This window comes from Gracilinanus agilis, chromosome 3 (assembly GCF_016433145.1).
Source record: "Gracilinanus agilis isolate LMUSP501 chromosome 3, AgileGrace, whole genome shotgun sequence".
In the NCBI taxonomy this organism is placed as follows: Eukaryota; Metazoa; Chordata; class Mammalia; order Didelphimorphia; family Didelphidae; genus Gracilinanus; species Gracilinanus agilis.
The window spans coordinates 87,646,319-87,668,766 of NC_058132.1; the positions used below are offsets into that span (position 1 = coordinate 87,646,319).

The window sequence follows — 22,448 nt, forward strand, 5'->3', positions numbered from 1 at the left end:
AGTTCACTTTCTTGATTCCGGGAGTTAGTGAGCTTCTTTTGCTGAAATTACTCTCAAACAAGAAAAAAAATTAAATCCTGAATTTATGAAAATTATACAGTATAAGTATCACTTTATAGAAAAAAGAGAAATCATTGGTAGGATTTTGTTGTTTTTTGGTTGGTTTTCATGAGCAAGAATATGTTTTTCTCCCAAATCATGCTTTCATGGGTGCTTTATAAAAATGCTTCTAAACCTGGGATATCTCATCTTTTTTAGGCATCAAAGTCCAGGAGTAAGGAGGGTAAGCAGAACATATCTGTTACTTGTTTGTTGTCATGGATAGCACCAACTACACATTCCACCCAACTGTCATCATTTTGAAGGCTATCCCAGGCCTGGAGCAAGTTCAGTTTTGGATCTCCATCCCCTTCTCTTCCATGTATGTGGTGGCACTTGGAGGTAACTCCTTGTTGATCATTCTTATCTGGAAGGAGCACAGTCTTCATGAGCCCATGTATATCTTCCTGGCCATGTTGGCTATGACAGACTTCTTGCTCTGCAACACCATCATGCCCAAGATGCTAGCTCTCCTCTGGTTCCAAGCTGGATCCATTTCTTTCCAGGCCTGTATCACCCAGATGTTTTTTGTCATTTTCATCTTTGTCATGGAGTCAACAGTCCTCCTGGCCATGGCATTTGACCGCTATGTGGCTATCTGCTTCCCATTGAGATATACCATGATCCTGACCCCTTCTGTGATCTGGAAAATAGCAGGATTTTCTCTGGCCAGGGGCTTGGTCATCACTTCCCCTTTTGTTTTCCTTGTTGAGCGGCTGCCATTTTGTGGAAACAACATCATCGTTGATACTTATTGTGAACTGACTAAGATTTCCAGACTAGCCTGTGCAGATATAACTGCCAATAACATTTACACACTAGTGATGTCTTTCTTGTCCACAGGCTTAGATGTCTTTCTCATTTCCATCTCCTATGTGTTTATTCTTCGAGCTGTTTTCAGGCTGCCATCCCGTGATGCCCAGTTAAAGGCTTTGGGCACTTGTAGCTCACACGTGTGTGTCATACTCATGTTTTATCTGCCAGCTTATCTGACAGTGCTAACTAGCCATCTTGGTTGTGGAGTCCTGCTAGCCAATCTTTATGTGGTTGTACCCCCTGCATTGAATCCCATTATATATGGTGTCAGGACCAAGCAGATTCGAGATGTTGTCATATCAAGGCTCTCCCACTTGAGGGGGGAAGGAGTTCAGGAAAACCAAGCAAATTAAGATATTCTGTGTGTATTGCTCTGGACTAGAGATGTTCAAAATGTGTTTTAATTTTTTGTGATTATGGCACCAAAGGTGATTCCTTTCACGTGTTTAATTAATCTTATAGCCTATACCTAAAAACAATTAATGATACGGATCATAGAGAAGTTTTGATAGATGATAGAATTCTCAGCAAAAATGAGACTTACGCTGAGCATCTAACTCAGAAACCTCTAAGAGCTTCCTTTTACCTAACAAAAATCTGTAGCAATCAAGGATCTCTATGATTTGGACTCCAAATTTCTCTTCAATCTGGCATCTCATTCTTTCTATAGTAATTTGAACAAATATAGTGAAACTGGAGGGCTCTCTAGTTTGTTTTTCCATGAATATATGCCACAATCTACTTTTATTATTTGTTTCCACTTTTCTTATCCTTATGTTTAGTATTTGAAGCATTTGCATGTTAACCAATATGGACCACTGATACACAGAATTTTTCCAGTTCAATTTGGCTTGGAGAAGTTACTGCTAGGTATTTTATGTGGTCAAGCAATCAAGCGGACTTTTAATATTGAGCTATGCCAACTCACAGCAAACAGAGCCTTATTAGACTTTCAACATTTATAATTTCTCCAAATTCACAATTTATCCTGAGGTGTGACATTCATTTTCCAAAAGTCATAATTCCAAATAGCTCAACCTATGTGCCAGGCACTGTGCTACTGTATACCAAAGATACAAGAAAAAACAAAATGGGTCCTTCAATTAGATGCCTATATTTTATCTAGAGAAATAATGTACATTTATAAATATGCAAAAACATAAACATCAAATAAAAGGTAATTTCAAATAAAATTGGCACTCACAGTTGGAGGAAATAAGGAAAGGAGAAGTAATAATTGAACTGAATTTAGAAGGGAAGATGGGAGAGGGGGAAGAGAGAGAGGAAGGGAGAGACAGAGAGACATAGGCAAACTCAGAGGTAGAAAGAGATACAGAGACAGAGTCATAGAAAAATCAGGTATAGAGACAGAGAGAAAGGGAAGGAGGATAGATAAGAGAATGAGAGAGATTAAGAGTGAGAAAAACAGAGACAGAGAACAACATAGTGAGAAACAGAGACAGTAAGAGAGAAATCTGAGAAGTGACTTTTGTGTTCCAGCCATTTCAGGTACTCCATTGATTGCCAAATATAAGAAAAAGTAAGAGGAAAATAAATGAGCAAATGCTAAAAAACTGGACTCTATCTCTGTTGGAAATCATATTCCTTTATCATTGGCTTGAATGAAGGCATAGATACAGTTTGATACAATACAATTAAATCCAATTTCATTCTATTCTAGCAACATTTATTGAGAATTTTTCAAATTAAGAGATCTATCATACCCTACCTGTTTATTCTATCCTAGGTTCCTTGACATCTTCCTCCTCAGTATCTTTAATTTTCATAATCCTCAAATGGTATATTTCCCAGTCTCCTCAGCATCTTTCTTTGAAAAGCTTAAGGGTTGTCACTAGACTTCCTAAGAAAAGACACTCAGAATTGAACATACCACTCTTGATTGAGCCTGAACAGTACAGAGAGAAGCTGGCTTTTCATTTCCTCTTTTGGACTCTAACCTTCTATTTATGCAGCTTAAAATTTCACTGATTTATTTACATGCCATGCTGTTGATTCACATTGAACTTGTGGTACACTAAAAATCTAAGGACTTTTACAAATGAAAAATCTACATCTAGATAAATCTCTCATTCTATACTTGTATAACTGAATTTCTGAAACCACACTTCTCTAGACAACATTACATTAGATATGTTGCTATTATCTGTTAAGATGTAGGACTCTTGAAGGCAGAGACCATATTGTTTTTTTTTAGTTTTGTATTTCCAACTATTGCCACATGAAGATAACCTAATGCCTTTTAATTCATTCATCTAAGTCTTTAAATTTTCTCTTTTTTCATTTTATTAGATTCAATCTACCATTCTACTCTTGATTTCTTTTGGATTGCCAATCTACTGTCCAACATTTGGCTAACCCTGCTAAGTGAATTAATACAAATTGTAATAACTTCTCCGCCCTCACCAGTCAAGATGAACAATAATAAAATGGGTTGTCTTATGAGTCTGCTTCAAGTAGTAGCCAAAATAACATTTTTTAGATTTTTTTTGGGGGGGGAGATGTTTCTAATTCTTTTCTCATAATAAAATCCTAATTTCTGTGAACTATGATTTCTTTTAACACTGATGTGATGTGATAGAACTACTGCATCATGTTAGAGCACATGACTATGATTCATCCCATATGTTCCCAAGGGACCTACTCAGTTGGCGGAAAACATTGAGGACAACCCCTCTTGAGGAATAAGAGTGTTAAAAGCTCTGACTTCACTTCTAGCTTGAGGAAGGAGGTGGCTGTTGAAACTTCATCCACTTTGGGAAATATTGGCCATGAGATAAAAACACCAGAGAAACTGACCCTCATTGTGACTTATAATATCACCAAAAAGACAAGATTCCCTTGGCTACCATCAAGGTCAGTGAAACCATTGTCTGAAGAGAGGAGTTGGAGATTGGACTCATGATGGAGAGAGATGAGGCTTTGAAAAATGTTTTAAAAAGAGAATAGAAAAAGAATGATGCAATGGTTATGAAGAGAGAGCAGTGGTAGTGGGATTAGGGAGACGTTGTCACATATTGAATAAGCATAAGAAAAGGGGAAGAAATATAGCACTGCATAAGGGAAGAGCCTGATTGAATTGAGGAAACATTGATGGGTATGTGGTGACAATAATGTCACTAGAGAGACACTCATGGGATGAAGTGATAATGAAAAAAATTTGAGATGGATGGGAATGAGAAGATAATAAGGATATAAGTATTGGGAAATTTTTTTTAATATGGAGGGAGTAATATAGTAGAAGAAATAAAAAATATGGTATAGTGTTAAGGATAGAAGAGAATGAAAGAAATTAAAGATAGTAAGGAGGCTGTGGTGACAATGATGAGAGCAACAAGAGTGATGGAGGTGATGAAATTTTAAAAAATAGGAGAGTGTTGAGATTAAGGAGATATGAAAAATATTGAGAGGGGGCAGCTGGGTGGAATGAGAGCCAGGCCTAGAGATGGGAGATCCTAGGTTCAAATCTGACTTCAGCCACTTCTCAGCTGTGTGACCCTGGGCAAGTCATTTAACCCCTTTGCCTACCCTTACCAGTCTTCTGCCTTGGAGCCAAAACACAGTATTGACTCCAAGATGGAAGGTAAGGGTTTAAAAAAATATTGAGAATACAGTAATAGGTAGAAGCAAAAGTACTGAGGATAGGAAATGGTGATTTCAATGAGGAGAAAGAAATAAGCAGAAGGATCCAGTGATGGGGATGCATTTGGAGAGACAGAATAAAATGATGGTTCTAGCTTAGAGAATAAATTATATTGGTAGGCAGTCAGGAAGATGAGAAAACAATAATATGAATACTGAACTCATTCACTTAATAATAAATTGATCAACAATATCTTGAATACCAACTAAGTACCAGGTCGTATACATTATAGTTTTGAGGAAGAACGAATATAAGTAATTTAAGACACAGATCCCACTGTCCCAAAATTTACAAACTGAAAAGGTAGGAAGAGGCTAGCTTGTGAGGGGCTTTTAAAAACCAAATAAAAGGAGGCAGCCAAATGGCTTAGAGGATCAAGTACCAGACCAAGAAATACGAAGTCCTGGGTTCAAATCTGGCCTCAGACACTTCCTAGCTGTGTGACCCTGATCAAGTTGCTTAAGCCCCATTGTCTAGCCCTTCTTGGACTTCTGTCCATGCTTCTGTCTTGGAACCAATACATGGTGTTGATTCTAAGATGAAAGTTAAGGGTATAAAAAATAAAACAAACATAAGACTTCATATATGAACCTGGAGGCAAAAGGCAACCACTAGTTTATTGAATATGAGAGGTGATAAGGTCAGACTAGTGTTTTAGAAAGAGCAATTGGACAACAGAATAGAGGATGGACTAGAGTGGGGAAGAGACTTAAGAAGAGAGACCGGCCAACTAATAAACTATTTCAATAGTTTAGGCATGGACAAATTATGTTAGAAAATATTTTCAGTTCTTCATAGAATTCTTTCTACTTCAGGTTGCCTCCATATTTGTTTTTAGGCTTGAGTTTTGTGACCACATGTAGACATCTGTTGTTTGTTCCCCACATTAGGAGATGGCCAGCATTGACAAACATGAGGTTTGTCTCAGTCTTAGATATTTATTCTCTACCAATTGCCCATAACCCTCTTTGTAATGCAACTGTCTCACCAGCAATACGTCCAGACACCAGAATGGCTTCAGCAGTGAACAATCATGACCAATTAATTAGTTCAATTTTCCTTTAGTAGTGAATATGTATATGTAATCTACTGCAGCTTTCACAGATTCACTCACAAATAAATCATTGTCTTGATAATTTTGAAACTTTGGGATTGCTTTGTCTTATTGGTCATAAAGTTTGTCTGTGACACTTTGAATTTTCTAAGTAAAACGAACAACATGTTTCAGTTTAGGTATCATATTATATATTTTGTATTTTCAAGTATTGGACATGATATAAGGAAAAAGAACTGAGTTACCCTAAGATCAGTTGGACTGTTCAGTCATAGCTTCTAGACAAAAATAAAGAATAGTAATAAGTATTTATGTACAATGATGAATATATGTCCATTTAGAGGTAAGTCTGAATCTCCATAAACAGTACAAGTGCCTCTTCCTACATATTGCCTCTGTGACCTAATACAAGTCATTGAATATCTCTGGGTTTCTGATTGTTCATCTATAATATGAAGAGATAACATGTGGCATGTTTCTCAACATTAAATCTATAATGATCTCAAGAGTAAGGGGAGTAGTTAAATAATTATGGGCTGGTTAATGAGACCTAGAGTATAAAGATGAACTATATTTTCTGAATGACCCAAAACCATGCCAATGTGTTGAGACTATAAGAAAAAAATCTAGACATTTGGAATGAATGCTTGAGATATTGTCACTACCCTAAAAAAGGGGACTGGAAAACTATGTAACATGTTTGCATTTTTGCTTCCTTTAAGACATTGACTTGATGGCAGGTGTATTTTGGAGCCAGCTTGAACTTGTTCACAGAGTTGATTGTTAATTTCCCATACAAGTTTCCTCAGAAATTGCTAAATGTTATAAAACCAAGTTTGATTTATTATTTGCTGATTGTTTAGACTTAAGAAAGTGATGATAAAATGTTAACAATGCAGAATGAATTCAACATTTCCCAGCATGTCCTTATTTGATATATTGCTGAGTTCAAAAGTGAACTAACAGAATTCTGAGAGGTAGAAGCAAAACAGAAAAAATACCCTGTACTCCTCTACAAGACATCCCAGTGTATTCTCCTTCAGGAACATGTAAATCTAACTCTGGGCCATCTTTGAAGGACTAGAGCGGGGTTGGTGAACCTATGGCATGGGTGCCAAAGATGGCACACAGAGCACTCTCTGTGGGCACATGGCTATCCTCTCTCCCACACCCCTGGAGTTTGTTACTAGAAAGGCAGAAGGACTCAGGCAGAGCTGCTCCCCTCCCCCTCTCCACCATGCCTGACTATATTTTTTAACATCCCCCGCCCCTCTGCCCAGCAGCCCAATGGGAGTGCACAGTGGGTAAGGTTGGTGGCTCACAGGTGGCAGAGCTAGAGGAGAGCAAAGTGCTGGGACTGCTCTCTTCCTCTCTCTATATTCACTAAGTAAACTCCTCACTCACCCATCCCTCCATCCAGCAGCACAATGGGAGTGCTTTCTTCCTCCTTGTGTGGGGTAAAGGGGGCAGGGTGTACCCAGCATGGGGGGACAGGAGCACCACATGTGGTCTCTGGGGGGGCAGGCATGGCACATAATCTAGGGGTAGATTGGGGGTGGGACCTGGTACTCCATTTCTAAAAGATTCACCATCACTGGGTTAGTGAATCCGTGTTACCTTTCTATGGCTCTTTAGGAATGGAATATTCAACAGGGAAGTTCTAGCACACAGGCAAAAAGATGTCAAAAAACTAGTGTGACTGATGTCTGCAGGGAGTAGATATGGGAGCAATCCACAGAACTTATGGACAATAACTAGACCTCAAAGAGGAATCATTAGTAGATATATGTCAACTTAGAGAAATGTCTGTACTATAGATCTTTGAGATTAAGTGCCCTTTTTTATGTGCAATTATACATTTTTATCCACTTATCAAATTCAGAGATGATGCAATACAGGGAGAGAGGGTGGTTGTGTTGGGTGACTTCATTCAATTAGATTAAATTTAATAGAGGGTGGGATAGCTAGGGGGATCAATGGATTGAGAGCCAGGGATAGAAATGTGAAGTACTAGGTCCAAATATGACCTCAGACACTTCCTAAGTGTGTGAACTGGAGCAAGTCTCTTAACGGCCATTGACTAGTCCTTGTGCTCTTCTGCCTTGGAACCAATACACAGCGTTCATTCTAAGACAGAAAGTAAGGGTTTAAAAAATAAAATAAAATAAAGAACAAAATATCACTTGACTTTTAAAAAATTCAAATGCATTTAGCACTTAGGAGGTAAGAGTCTCAAGATATTCAACTGAAGACTGGATTATCAGATGCTGATAATGGAAAGTTGTATTTTTGCTCAGGCATAAGTTGAACATGACTTCTGAAGTTATTTTCAACTCTGGAAATCTGTCATTCTTTGTTCCCTTTCTTTTAACCTAAAGAGAAGTGGTTTTTTGTTTTTGTTTTACAGCATCTTGCCTAAATACTTACAATTTTAAATTACAAATTAAAAAATATTTTTGAAGCATTAATACTGTTATTGCATCATACAGGAACTAATACTAATAGCAAAAATTGTTCTGTTTTGTTACAAAATAAGACAGTAGGAAAAGGGATAGATAGATTTATTTTTAAGCCATTATTTTCTTAGTAAATAGGTTTATATGACTTATCCAAGATCACAAGGCTAGAAATTGTCAGAGGCCAGATTTGAACCCAGGTCCTCTCTATCCCAGGTCTAGTGCCACTTAGCTGCCCCGAAAGGGATGGATTTATAGTTAGAGGGAATGAATTCAACTCCTAGCTCTGCTATTACCTGTTTGATCTCATCCAAGTCATTGGATTTCCGGTTCCTCATGTCTAAAATAATGAGTTAGATTAAATAACCTTAAAGGTACCTCTCAGTTCTAAAACTATAATCATCCCCAGAATGATGTGACATAGGGGAATAACTAAATGATTATGAGTGGTTTTTTCCCCTTCTTTATAGGTGAACAAGCAAAAGAAGAAAGAGGAAAGAACTAACTATATCCTCATATCCATGGCTATAACCAACCAAACCACTTTCCACCCAGCTTTCATCATTTTGATGGGCATCCCAGGCTTAGAGAAGCTACAATTCTGGATCTCCATCCCTTTTTGCTCTATGTATTTAGTATCACTTGTGGGCAACTCCTTGCTGACCTTTCTGATCTGCCTGGAACACAGTCTCCATGAGCCCATGTATCTCTTCCTGGCCATGTTGGCTATGACAGACTTCTTGCTCTCTAATACCATCATGCCAAAGATGCTTTCTCTTTTCTGGTTCCAGGCTAGGAACATTTCTTTCCAGGCTTGCATCACCCAGATATTCTTTGTCATTTTCATTTTTATCATAGAATCAACAGTCCTTCTGGCCATGGCATTTGACCGCTACGTGGCCATCTGCTTTCCATTGAGATATACGATGATCTTGAAGCCTTCTGTGATCAGGAACATTGGAGCATTTTCTGTGGCCAGAGCCCTCCTCTTCACATCCCCTTTTGTTTTCCTAGTCGAGCGGCTGCCATTCTGTGGAAATAACATCATTGCTGATACTTATTGTGAACAAACTAAGGTTTCCAGACTGGCCTGTGCAGATATAACTGCCAACAATATTTACACTCTGGTGATATCATTTCTGTCTACAGGCTTAGATGTCTTTCTCATTTCTATCTCTTATATGTTTATTCTTCAAGCTGTCTTTAGACTCCCATCCCGTGATGCCCAGTTGAAAGCTCTGGGCACTTGCAGCTCCCATCTGTGTGTCATCCTCATGTTCTACCTGCCAGCCTACCTGACAGTGCTGATCAGCCGCCTAGGCTGTGGGGTCCTGCTAGCCAATCTTTATGTGGTTGTGCCCCCTGCATTGAACCCCATTATTTATGGTGTGAGGACCAAGCAAATCCGGGATATTATCACATCCAGACTCTCTAGGCTGGGTTTACATTGCTAAGCTAACATTTTCCTGGAAAATGATGCAGCTTGACATATTCTATGTGAGTCAATGTAAATTAGAAATAATGAATATTTCAACTGAAGTGGTGATTGTAGATTGAAAGAATTTCCTCTCGTGTATATAAATGCTCTAAACTACTTTGTATATTTGATCCTCACAGAATCTAATGTAATAACATTTCAATTATACTTAATGATTCCAGAATTAAAAAATATAATATTCAGTACTCTTAGTATTCCCATTTTGCAGATGAACAATCTAAGGCCAAAGGAAGTTAACTGCCTTGCCCAGGATCATGTGGTTTGTAAGTGACTGAGACAGGATTCAAACTCATATTTTCCTAACTTCAAGTACTTCACTATCCACTGTGACACTCAGCCTCAATTAGAATTATACTTTGTGTAAAATAAGCACTATTTATTATAAACTCAATTGTCTACTCAGAAATGTTTCAATTTCTGAGTGGTCTGGGAAGTACTCGAAGTATCTAAAGAAGTCTCCAAGTGGCAGTCTTGTATATGGGAATGTCAAGCTACCCAGGTTATTTGAATAAAATCATAAGCAAGACGGGAGTGTGTCCAATTAACATTCAAAGCTTCAGAGCGGAGAATCTACTTCTAAAAGTTTGTAATGAAGGATACAGATTTGATTTCATTTATATCATGATTATATCAACATACAATACTTTAATCTACAAGAGCATTCATGGAAGTTCTTGGCAGAGGAAAGGAGAAAGGATTTTCTGAGATCTTCCATCAACTCATAGTCATTAGTTTTTCCTGTGTTATATAGAAGAGAAGAGGTCTCTGGGGACCTTTCCCTACATTTCTGTGTCTCTACATTTCAGAAGTAGGCATGAAAAATTGTCTGCTGTGGAAAAGAAAGCCACAAAGTTCAAGAAAGAAGAAAGAAGAAAAGGAATAGGCATATATTTTAGATGGCAAATCTCAAGTCCCTACTGGAAAGTGACTCCTTTTCTATCTTTTAATCCTGGTAATTTCCTGTTACAGATAATGATGAGAAATAATAATAGCTGAAACTTATATGGTTATATAATCTGTTATCACAATATTATGTCATATATGCTATTATGTCACTAAATTATATAGAAATGCTTACTGAGGTCATTTTGTATAACATTAACATAATATATTATTATATAAAACTTTCAACACTCCTTTATAAACATCATATAATTTTTGTCATGAAATTTTCTTATGTATTGAAGGTACTTATGGGGGAAATGGAATATAGTTTATAAATCACTGTATATGGAGCCAGGAAGACCTGGATTTCAATCCTGAATCAAATACTTTCTGGCTGCATGATTTAGAAATGTCATTTAATCTCTCTTGGACTCAGTTTCCCCATCTATAAAATAAGGACATATTACATGTGTCATATATTTGTTTTGAAAATCAAATGAGGTAATACATGTGCTTTGCAAAACAGAATATTATATAAATATTTACTATATATGCACACAATAATTGTATATTATATTCATTTTCTATATGACAAGATTAAAGTTCAGAGTAGGTAAATGATTCCCTGTAGTCACACAGCACAAAGATGGACTTTGAATTTTTCAAGTCTAACACTTTATCCCCTGTATCTATTTGCTTTTCAGGTTATTTTTAAGTTCCAAGATCATGATTCTTTCTGACCTTCACTGCCATGAGAATGGACATATTCATTTTTATGGGAATCAAAATATCTTGAGTGTTCCTATCTTATTTCTTTTGGAGTAGAGCATTAGTGAGCCACACATTCATTTTTATTTTTTGGGCATAGGCCAGTGATGGCAAAGCTTTTAGAGATCGAGTATCCAAATTGCAAGCCTCACACTGCATGTGAGCCCCCTGCCTTACCCAGTCAGGGGAGGGAGGAAGCCGTTCCATTGGGCTGCTGAGCAAAGGAGCAAGTGATGAGAGAAATATCCTCAGGTAAGCATGGAGAGGAGGAAGCCCTATCTGTCATGTTCTAGCACATGTGCCATAGGTTCACCAACACAGGTAGGGCCCATGAGTTTCAACCACTTCCTCATTCCTCACTTTTTTTCTACCTCAGAGGAATTTACAGAATGGAACAAAGGCACATGGGTGTTGAGAGCTTCAGGAGTCACAAAAGATCACAACATGTGTCTATATCTCATAGCAAACTCCAGATATATGTCACCTCAAAATAAGAAGATTTTTCCATAGGGAATCTTCCATAGGCCATTTTCTAATATTCTCTGTCCAAGAACCCACAGCTTTTCAATTGTTGGCCAATTCGGATGATTTATAATTCATCTTTTTCCTCCAAAAATGGAAAAAATATTGATTAACTATTGACTAAATGATTCATCTGCTTGTTTATTAATATACAGATATAAACTTGAAAGGAGAACTCTATTGACAGTGCCAGTTCTCTGATATGAGATCTGTTTTGCTTAAGAGTTTTATCAAATGATAGGATAAAATATGATCATATTTCTCCTGTAGAAGATAAAACATAGATATATTCCCATTGAATAAACACTTATTAATTCAATTATATTTGATAAAGATTTATTAAGCCCCTGCTACATACTAAAACAAAATAAAAATAGTTTGATCTCTAGCAGTTTATCTTCTACTGGTAGGGATGTAGGGGATACAATTTTATACAAAAAAGCAAGTTTAACATAATTGTAGTAGGAAGTATGCTCATTAGTGGGATCTGAAACATTTTCTCTTAGTTGGTGGTACATGATGAACCTTGAAAGAAGCAATAATTCTAAGGGATGAGGGTGAGGAAGAAATTTATCCAGTCTCTGATGAAGTCTATATGAAGGCATAATGAGAGATAGAAAGTCAAGTTCAAGGAAAAGAAAATGGGATTGTTTGGCTGGATTACAGAGTGCATGAGGACGAATAATGAGAAATGAATGGGAGGATAACAGAAACAAACTGTAAAAAGTTTTAAATTCCAAGTTGAGTAGTTCCTATCTTATCACAGATACTATAGAAGCCATTGAAGAGTATTGAACATAAGTGATGTATTCAGATCTATGTGTAGTAGCTACTGAGAAAATAAATCAAAGAATATATATTAAAAGCAGAGGGTCAAATCAAGGTCCTTTGAATACTTAAGGGTAGCATTGTTCCCTCCTCCCCCTTTTCAAATCTCATCTGTTCTCCACATTATCCACAGTCTCTTTAACAAATTCTAATATCTATTTTGTTTCTTTACCATTCTATTAACCTTTCTTTAGAGAACTTCTAGTTTATTACTGTCCTAAAAGTTGGCAACCAAAATCAACCACAGTATTCTAGATATAGTCTAACTAGGAAAGAAAATGTGAGAATCATTGTCTTTCTCATTTTAGTATTATACTTCCCTTTTTTAAAACCCTTACCTTCTAATTGTACAAAAAAATCAAACCATTCCCCAACTGATAAAGAGGCAAGTGACATGAATAGGCAATTTTCAGGTAAAGGAATCAAAACTATCAATGACCACATGGAAAAGTGTTCTAAATCTCTTATAATCAAAGAAATGCAAATCAAAGCAACTTTGAGGTACCACCTCACATCTAGCAGATTAGCTAACATGACAGCAAAGGAAAGTAATAAATGTTGGAGGGGATGTGGCAAAATTGGGACCTTAATGCATTGCTGGTGGAGTTGGGAAATGATCCAACCATTCTGGATGGCAATTTGGAAATATGTCCAAAGGGCATTAAAATATTGTCTTCCCTTTGATCCAGCCACACCACTGCTGGGTTTTTACCCCAAAGAGATCATAAGGAAAAAGACTTGTACAAAATTATTTATAGCTATGCTCTTTGCGGTGGCAAAAAAAAATGGAAAATGAGGGGATGCCCTTCAATTGGAGAATGGCTGAACAAATTGTGGTATATGCTGGTGATGGAATACTATTGTACTCAAAGGAATAATGAACTGGAGCAATTCCATGTGAACTGGAATGACCTCCAGTGTGAAAGGAGCAGAATCAGGAGAACGTAATAACCAGAGACAGATACACTGTGGCACAATTGATTGTAATGGACTTCTCTATTAGCAGCAATGCAATGGTCCAGGACATTTCTGAGGGACTTATGAGAAAGAACTCTGTCCACATCCAGAGAAAGAACTGAGGGAGTAGAAACACAGAAGAAAAATAAGTGCTTGATCATATGGGTCAATGGGTATATAATTGGGGATGTAGATGCTAAATGATCACACTAATGCAAATATTAATAATATGGAAATAGGTCTTGACCAATGACACATGTAAAACCCAATGGAATTACTCATTGGCTATTGGCCAGGGAGAGAAGGGGAGAGAAAAAAAAACATGAAACATGGAACCATGGAAAAATATTCTAAATCAATTAATTAAAGAAAGTTTTTCAATTAAAAAAAATCTTACCTTCTGCCTTATAATCAATACTAAGTACTTGTTCCAAGGCAGAAGAGTGGTAAGGACCAGGCAAAGGGGGTTAAGTGACGCTCTGTATCACACAGCTGGGAAGTGTCTGAAGCCATATTTGAACCTAGGACCTCCCATCTGTAGGCCTTATTATAATTCTTGTCATGCAGTCTAAATTTTCATTGTTGGGTTTTTTTTGGTTTCCATATTACATTATTGATTGACATTAGACTTGCAGTTTGCTAAAACCCAGATATTTTTCACATGAATGGTTTATACTCACATCTTCACTGAACAATATTTTATTAGGGGAACTTTTCAATAAAGATATAGGATTCTACATTTATCCCTATCATCTGGCACCTTATTAAATTCAGTTCATAATTCTAGGTTATTATGCCATTGGGTTTTTTGTCTAGATTCTGTCACAAAAAATGACTTTATTGCATCTGAAAGAGTGAGCAAATGACAGAATATTCAAAAAACAGAAATGTCAAAGGTTGGGAACACCTCAATAACTTGTGATTTCTCCACACCTGGAGATTATAAATATGTGGTCAAATAAATTCTTGTTGGGTTTGTTATAGAGAGGATTCAATTTTAATTGGCATATCATGTCCCATTAAATTTGTCAAATGAACAACAGATTGTTCATCATAATATTTAATGTAATAGAAATAGCCAATTCACGTATAATTAATCTCAATTTTACCTTTCTGTACTGTTTACAAAATCCCCATCTAGCTGAGAGTACATTTTGAGAAAATTTCATCTCCCCACACCCAAATAACAAGAGAGAAAAGAGTTAATTGTCCTGATTTCACTTCTTTTGAATGAGATGTGGGAGTGGCTATGAAATTCATCCCCATAGGAAATGTTTAGCATGAGCTCTTAATATAAGTGACACACAGCCTCATTGTCTTTTATACCAGAGATCCTGTCACTATAACCAAGATAAAGTTACCACACCAATTTTTCAGGTGAGTATCCAACTTTCTGAAGAGTAAAGAGAAAGACTTCTAATGGGGATGAATGAGTCAAAGACACATATAAAGAGGATATGATAAGAAGGAGAAAAGGATAATGAAGAAAGGAAGGGAAAATCTTGGTATGGGGAAGAGTTCAGGAGAAACAATGAGAAGATAAAGAACATTTTAGAGACAGTGATGAGAATAACATAATTTCTGGGCATAGGAATATTTTAACAGATTGGAAAGAATTGTGGGGGGATTGAAAGAGACTGAAACAGGAAAATATTTATTGCATTGTGATGATAATAGTAGGATGTGTTGAGATAGTGATGGGAATGTAAAAACAGGTGGCAATGAGTTGAGAGAAAGTATGGGGAGAGATAAATGAGGTGAGTTAGGAAGAATAAAAAGACAATAATTGTGCTGGGCAGAGAAATATAACGACCAATCAATTCATAGTCAATGTATCAACAAGTAGGACACTGGAATGTGCTAAATGCTATTCCCTGTACTAGTTGTTGGAAGGGGGAGAAACATAGCAATATAAAGATACTTCCCCTCTCTCAGAACTTACAGTCTAAGTGAGGTAATTTGCAGCCATATGAACTGAAAAATAAGCAATATTTTGATACAGATGAATCCATTATCTCATTTTTGTGTCTACTCTTTGCACTGTGGCAGATTATATGTCATTAATACCCACTTTTGCTATGCACAGCAAGCAAATTTTTCTCTCATAAATCCCCCAGAGGGAGAGTGGGGGAAAAAGTCACCCAACTGGGAGAGTACTTCTAGGTCTTCAATTGGCCCATGGAAAATAGCACAATACTTGAGCTATCTACCTTTCCCTCTACCTCATTCAATGATTGACCTATATATTATTCCAAATATTAATAAAAAAGAAATTATTAATGTCCACTAAGTGGCTGTGTGGAGATGTTCCCAAAAATACAATGAAGCATTCCTTTTTGTAAATAAACTTGCATGCTATTTGAGGAAACAATATATACAATTATAAGAAGTTACAAACTATAAACAAAAATATTTAAAGCAATTTTTGAATGAGGAATTAGTAGCTATAGAAACAGGAAATGCATTAGATAGTAAATGGTATCTGAAATGAGTTTTGAAGGAACTAAGAACTAGTAAGAGGCAAAAGTGGAATAAAATTAATTCCAGACATTAGGGATATAATGGATGAGAACTGTAAGAAGATCTGACTGACTAGGCTAAAATTGTTCATGCACTAAAGATGTAATAAATTGATTCTTTGGAATCAAGATGTGAGGAGCTTTTAATGCTAAATAGAAGATTTTGCATTCAATCTTAGAAACCTTTTTAGTAAGGAAATAATAGTATCAGACATGTGCTTTAATAAAATTACTTAGGTACATGTCTGTGTGTGTTTATGCATTATTTAGCCATATGCATATATTGCTTAATCCTAAATACATTTTACATATATAATAGTATAAAAGCACAGATCTGATAATGTTATATAAACAAGAAGCAATATATGTATATATACATACATATATTAACAAGAGGTAAAGAATTATCTGATGATGATGATGATGATGATGATTATAGCTTTTCAGGTTTGCAGGGTACTTTGCATGTTACATCTTTTAATGAACTAGGTAAATTAATTGTTATTACTATCCCTATTTTGTGGGCAGGGAAACTGAGGCATAGAGAAGTTAAGTGGGTTATTTAAAGTGATGCAGCTAGTATCTGAAGCAAGATTAAAAATCAGTTTTTCCTCATCCTAGACACACTTTATCCTTTATGTCAACCAGCATCCATAGAAGCTAGCTAGTTTTTGGTATATAAATCCACAGCTTTTTATTTAAACCCACTTTTCTTCCCACTACATGAAGTATGAGACTTGTGCCTACACAAAGGGACTTAATACTTGCGACTTGCCTTATCACATAGCTAGCATCCACTGTCTTGGTGACTTGTTCTCTGATTTTTGCTTGGGAAATCTAGTCTTCTTTCACTATTCTCTTTGTGAACAAGCATATAATTAATGAGCTGTTCTCTCCTCTCCTAATGATTATACCATAAAGTACCAGGACTTCTTCAGTGGGAAAAAATCCCCAATTAATTCCCTGTATTTTTTTGAGGATACAAATAAGTACCCAAAGAAAAACTGTGGATTTAATATACTACAACATTCATCGACAGGTGTTGCTCAATCTTAGTATCTCTTCTATAATTACTTTTTGTCATAAGGCAATTTATACACATTTGTATTTTATGAGTGTATTTGGCAAAAAGGAATTGAATAAACAGAATGTTGAATTTGTCTAAGTCATGAATTTAAGAAGATAGTTTTTTATTAAATAACTTCACATATGAAAAGGAAAAGCATTTGAGTTACTGTGAGCATGGTTGGTGATTTAGTTATAGCTTTGAGAAAGGGAATTTTTTGAAGCAAAGAATTTCTAACCTGGAGAGGACCCCTGTGGTCAAAATTGCACAAGAAAGAAAGGCAAGATCATGCACTGGATGAGTAAGGAAGATCTGAATTCATATTCAAATTCATATGCTTAGTAGTTTGTCATTTTGGAAAAATCACTCACCCTCTGTTTGACTGAGTTTTTTCAACTGTAAAATGGGGATCATAACAGCACCTTCCTCACAGGGTTTTAGTGAGAATGGAATGATTATGTCCCATAATTCATGTCCGAAAAGTGGTCATCTGCTGGTTCAAAAGGAACACCATCCTTAAAAAGGGGAATCTATGCTCTTCTGACCCTAATTCCTAAATCATCCCATCTAAATTTTGGTCAATTCTAATAACTGGAAATAATTTCTTTAGATCATACTACTGCAGATATGAATAACATAGAAATAGGTTTTGAAGAATGATATATGAATAACCCAGTGGAAATGCTTGTCAGATTCCAGAGCGGGGAAGAAAGAGCAGGATGAGAATCATGAATTATGGAAACATGAAAAAATATTCTAATTAAAAAGGAAAAAAATAAATAATTTTTTACATTAAACCTGATTAGTAACTTCTACCAATTTCTTCTAGATCTGTCCCCTAGTCACAACTCCTAACAAATGTAATTATTATTAAATCTGAAAGACATTCAAATATTTGTTAATAGCTATTGTATTTCTTACCTCTACCTCCCTCACTTGTCCACTGAAAAACAAAGCACAGAAATAACCATTCATTTTTCTGGATGTAGGTAAGAAATTATGAAATTTCATGAATTTCCATATTAGTATTGAGAGACTCTTATGGGTAATAAGGAAAACCATTTAGTGAAATCTATCACCTGCCAATGAAATCAAACTTCTCTGGTCATGAAGAGTCAAGATAAGAGGAAGAAATAAAAGATTGTTTTATGAATGGGTTGTTGAAAATATGAGATCAGTGGGTAAAGTCAAATTCAAGATCACCCATTCTGGAATAATCCAAATTATACATTTGAATTGGTTAACTTACATGTTAGGAACCATGAAAGGCAGCAGCCAGGAGTTCTTGGACTTTTTTCCCCTTTATGACATTTATTTGATATAAATTCAAATTCAAAGATATTAATACAATGCTGGGCATTTTCAAGAAAATGACAGAAGGAAAGCTACACATTTTTATTTGCCCTCCTACAGATGATTCTCTCATGTATTCAAGGCTGGCCCTGTATTCCAACAAAGATATCATAAACAAGAGTCCTTACTAGCTTTCTTTGTCTAATCACAACATAGACCAGTGAGAGATTATAATATGGGACAGGGCAATTTGAGTTTTTGTTTTTCTTTTTTTTTTAAACCCTTAACTTCTGTGTATTAACTAATGATCTAGAGAATGTGCTGAATTCTATTCAAATATTATCTCATTTAATTCTGGTAACAATACAGGTAAGTGCTATTATCATCTTCATTTTTGAAGAAGCTGAGGAAGATAGAGATGAAGGGGTTTCCCTAGGGTCTAAGTACTATCTAATGCACTTCTTAGCTGCCTTTGAGAAGAGCAAGATTGAAGTTAGCCAAAGAAGGTCCATGAACAAGAAAGAAAAGCCAAAGGTACTGTCAGCTTTTAGGTTGGTGGAAGAGGGAAGGGTGGAATTTATCTGCTTTGTGATTTTTCCAATCACTGATTCTGATCAGGATCACCTTGAAAGGAAATATTCATGGTTTATTTTAAGTCTAAAAATGAAATATCAAAATAGTTAGAGGGGTGCTAAAATCCAAGATGAGTTAAGAGATGGTAACAGACTACTTAGTGACTTACACTGAATCCAAGTCATAGGGTTTAGATGAGCTAAATCTCTTTATGGTGGATGACTTGGAAGATGTGATTGCTGAACTCTCAGTGCCCTTGGAAAAATTGAGGAGTGATAGAAAGATGTTCTCAAACTTAAAATGGGTATTTTCCCCAATTTTTTAAAAAATGCGATATTATCATATTCAACTTTGACTTTAATTTTGAATAAAACTCCAGAAAATATCATTCAATGGAGGATTTTTAAGTACTAAGGCAAAGAGAAATTGACTATAATCAGTAAAAGCTATCATGGTTTTATCAAGAACAATCCAGGAGAGACTAATCTCTTTTCCTTTATTGTAATGGTTATTATATTGTTATAACATTTTGAAAAGAATTATATAGGACAATTATAACTTAATTTCAACAAAACATTTTACAAATGGTTTAATGAATGGACAAGGTGAATATATGTATACATATATAGATATGGATAGAGATATATGTAGATAGGTATATATTAGTAGATAAGATGGGTATGTCATGTTTTACACACACACGCACACACACACACATACACACACACACACACACACACACACAAAGTAAGAACACAGAAAGCAGGAGAGACAGACAGAAGATTATAGAGAAATTAGATTAAGAAGAATTTTAATGATCAGGCAGTCAAAATAATTTGAAGATGACTTATAGTAATGTATCTTTAATGGAGTGGAATCTGCTTTATCCTATGCTATTAAATATTTTTATAAATGACATGAATGAAAGCATATTCTTATAAATTTCCAAATAATGAATACCTAGGAGATAAAACTATTATACAGTTTAACATTACAGTTACAATGTAATGACAGAGCCATGGGAAAAAGGTTCAAGAGGTCAGATTTTGACCAGGTGAAAGGAAAATCTTTCTAAAGAGCTATATGGATGTTCCATGAACTAAACTGGGAGGAAGTACTCTTTCTCTGAAGCTGGTAAGAGAAAAAAAAACAACTCAATGACCACTGGTCAATTATATTGTAGAGGAGATTCCTGTACAGTAGGGCATGGGAAAGAAGACTTCTGAAGTCATTACCAATCTTGAGTCTCCTACTCTTCAATGCATTGAAAGGAATTACATTGCATTTAAGCAATCAATCAAACAATAAATGTTATCAAGCAAATACTATATTCTAAGTATGTGTGTGTGTGTGTTTATAGACTATGTGTGTTAATTTGCTACTGTGGAAGGTATTAAAAGCTTAAGGAAATGAGGAATGTTTCTTAAACTAAGTTTTGAGTGAACTTTGGGATCCTGAGAGTCAGAGGCAAGGAAGGAGTATATTTCGGTCATGAAAGATAGTTTTAGCAAATGCACAAAAATGGGAGGGAAATTATGAAAAAATTACATGACCAGACTCAAGCATGTAGCAAAGGGCCTTATATATATGAAGACTGGAAAGGTAATCTGGAAAATCTGGAAAAGAATGATGTGGTATACTGAGGTTCACTAATTCACTGCATCTAGGATTCAAGGGAAGAGACTGGGGCATTTATATGAACATTATCACTTCTTGGGAATTTTGAAGAGCAGTTGTCTTTGCAGGTAAATGTTGTAATAGATATTCTTTAAGGTCCTTTCTAATAGTGAGATTCTATGATATTCTCTTCACTCATATCTAAATTAAGGAAAAGATTTTCTAGAAAATTCTCTAGAGAATTAAAACATGCAAATAGTAGTTCTAAAAACCAACAGGCATTTATTAATTACTTTTAACATGCCAAGTTTTGTGCCTTTCCCAACAATTAATTCTGGTGCTTTCCCTCCTATTTATCTTTTATATAGCTTGTTTGTAGATAATTGTTTCCTTGTCTTCCCCTTTAGACTGTGAGCTACTTGAAGGCAGGGACTCTTTTTGTGTCCCTAGTCCTTAGCATACTTCCTGGAACATAGTAGGTGCTTAAGAAATGCTTATTGACTGACTGATTGAATCCAATAATGTTCCAAGGGATACAAATTGTCCAAAAGGAGCACAGAAATTTCCTTGGCCAACATTTTCTCCTCTTCCTCATTTCTGTAGGTGATCAACCTAAGGAGGAAAAGAGAAAACAACATCCTCAGATCCCATTCTGATATCATGGCTGCCACTAATCACACCTTCCATCCAGCTGTTTTCCTCCTTTGGGGCATCTCAGGTCTAGAGGAACTGCACATCTGGATCTCCATCCCCTTCTGCACCATGTATGTAGTGGCCCTTGGAGGTAACTCCTTGTTGATCATATTTATCTGTATGGAGCACAGTCTACATGAACCCATGTACCTCTTCCTGGCCATGTTGTCCCTGTCGGACCTTTTGCTCTCCACTGCTATCATGCCCAAGATGTTGGCCATTTTTTGGTTTGAAGACAGAGTCATTTCTTTCCAGGACTGCATCACTCAGATGTTCTCTGTCATCGCCATCTTTGTCATGGAGTCAACAGTTCTTCTGGCCATGGCATTTGACCGCTATGTGGCCATCTGCTATCCATTGAGATATACCATGATTCTGTCCCCCTCTGTGATCAGGAAAATAGCGGGATTTTCTCTGGCCAGAGGACTGCTCATCACTTCCCCTTTCATCTTCCTAGTTGAGCAGCTGCCATTTTGTGGAAATAACATAATTACCAATACTTACTGTGAACTTCCTAAAATTTCCAGACTGGCCTGTGCAGATATCACAGCCATTAACATTTATACACTAGTGTTGTCCTTCTTGTCCACGGGTTTAGACGTCATCCTCATCTCCATCTCATACACTTTTATTCTCCAAGCTGTCTTCAGACTCCCATCCCGTGATGCCCAACTCAAGGCCCTGGGCACCTGCAGTTCACATGTCTGTGTCATCCTCATGTTCTACATACCAGCCTACCTGACAGTGTTGATCAGCCACATTCAGTATGGGATCCTGCTGACTAATCTCTATGTGGTTGTACCCCCTGCACTGAACCCCATTATATATGGTGTCAGGACTAAACAAATCCGGGATCACATCATACGCAGGTTCTCCCAATTGGGCAGGGCATGCTTTGCTGGAGATGTCAGGAATAATTGAGGTGCTTAAACTAATCTGTATCAGTCATTTTGATTTAGACATTCAAAGAAGCTGTAACCATTTGTAAAGATATTCTGACAATTGACATTAAGGGAGATTTCTTTTCTGTCAATTAGGCAATGAGGCTATAGAGTGGATAGAGCAATGGACCTAGAGTCAGGAAGATCTCAGTTTACATCCAGTTTACTAGAATGTTAGTTTGGCAAGTCACTTAACCTTTTC

At 36.3% G+C, this 22,448-nt stretch overlaps 3 protein-coding genes across 3 annotated transcripts; all 3 read left to right on the top strand.

The window, feature by feature from the left end:
- The first annotated feature begins 317 nt into the window (after positions 1-317).
- LOC123241112 (olfactory receptor 52Z1-like) lies at positions 318-1,268 on the top strand. The gene has a single exon (XM_044668815.1). The coding sequence runs from the start codon at positions 318-320 to the stop codon at positions 1,266-1,268; it is 951 nt and encodes a 316-aa protein (XP_044524750.1).
- Positions 1,269-8,655: 7,387 nt separating this feature from the next.
- Positions 8,656-9,540, top strand: LOC123241113 (olfactory receptor 52D1-like). The gene has a single exon (XM_044668816.1). It carries the CDS (start codon positions 8,656-8,658, stop codon positions 9,538-9,540), a length of 885 nt encoding a protein of 294 aa, XP_044524751.1.
- An 11,732-nt stretch (positions 9,541-21,272) lies between these two features.
- LOC123241114 (olfactory receptor 52Z1-like) lies at positions 21,273-22,226 on the top strand. Its single transcript, XM_044668817.1, has one exon. It carries the CDS (start codon positions 21,273-21,275, stop codon positions 22,224-22,226), a length of 954 nt encoding a protein of 317 aa, XP_044524752.1.
- The last annotated feature ends 222 nt before the right edge of the window (positions 22,227-22,448 follow it).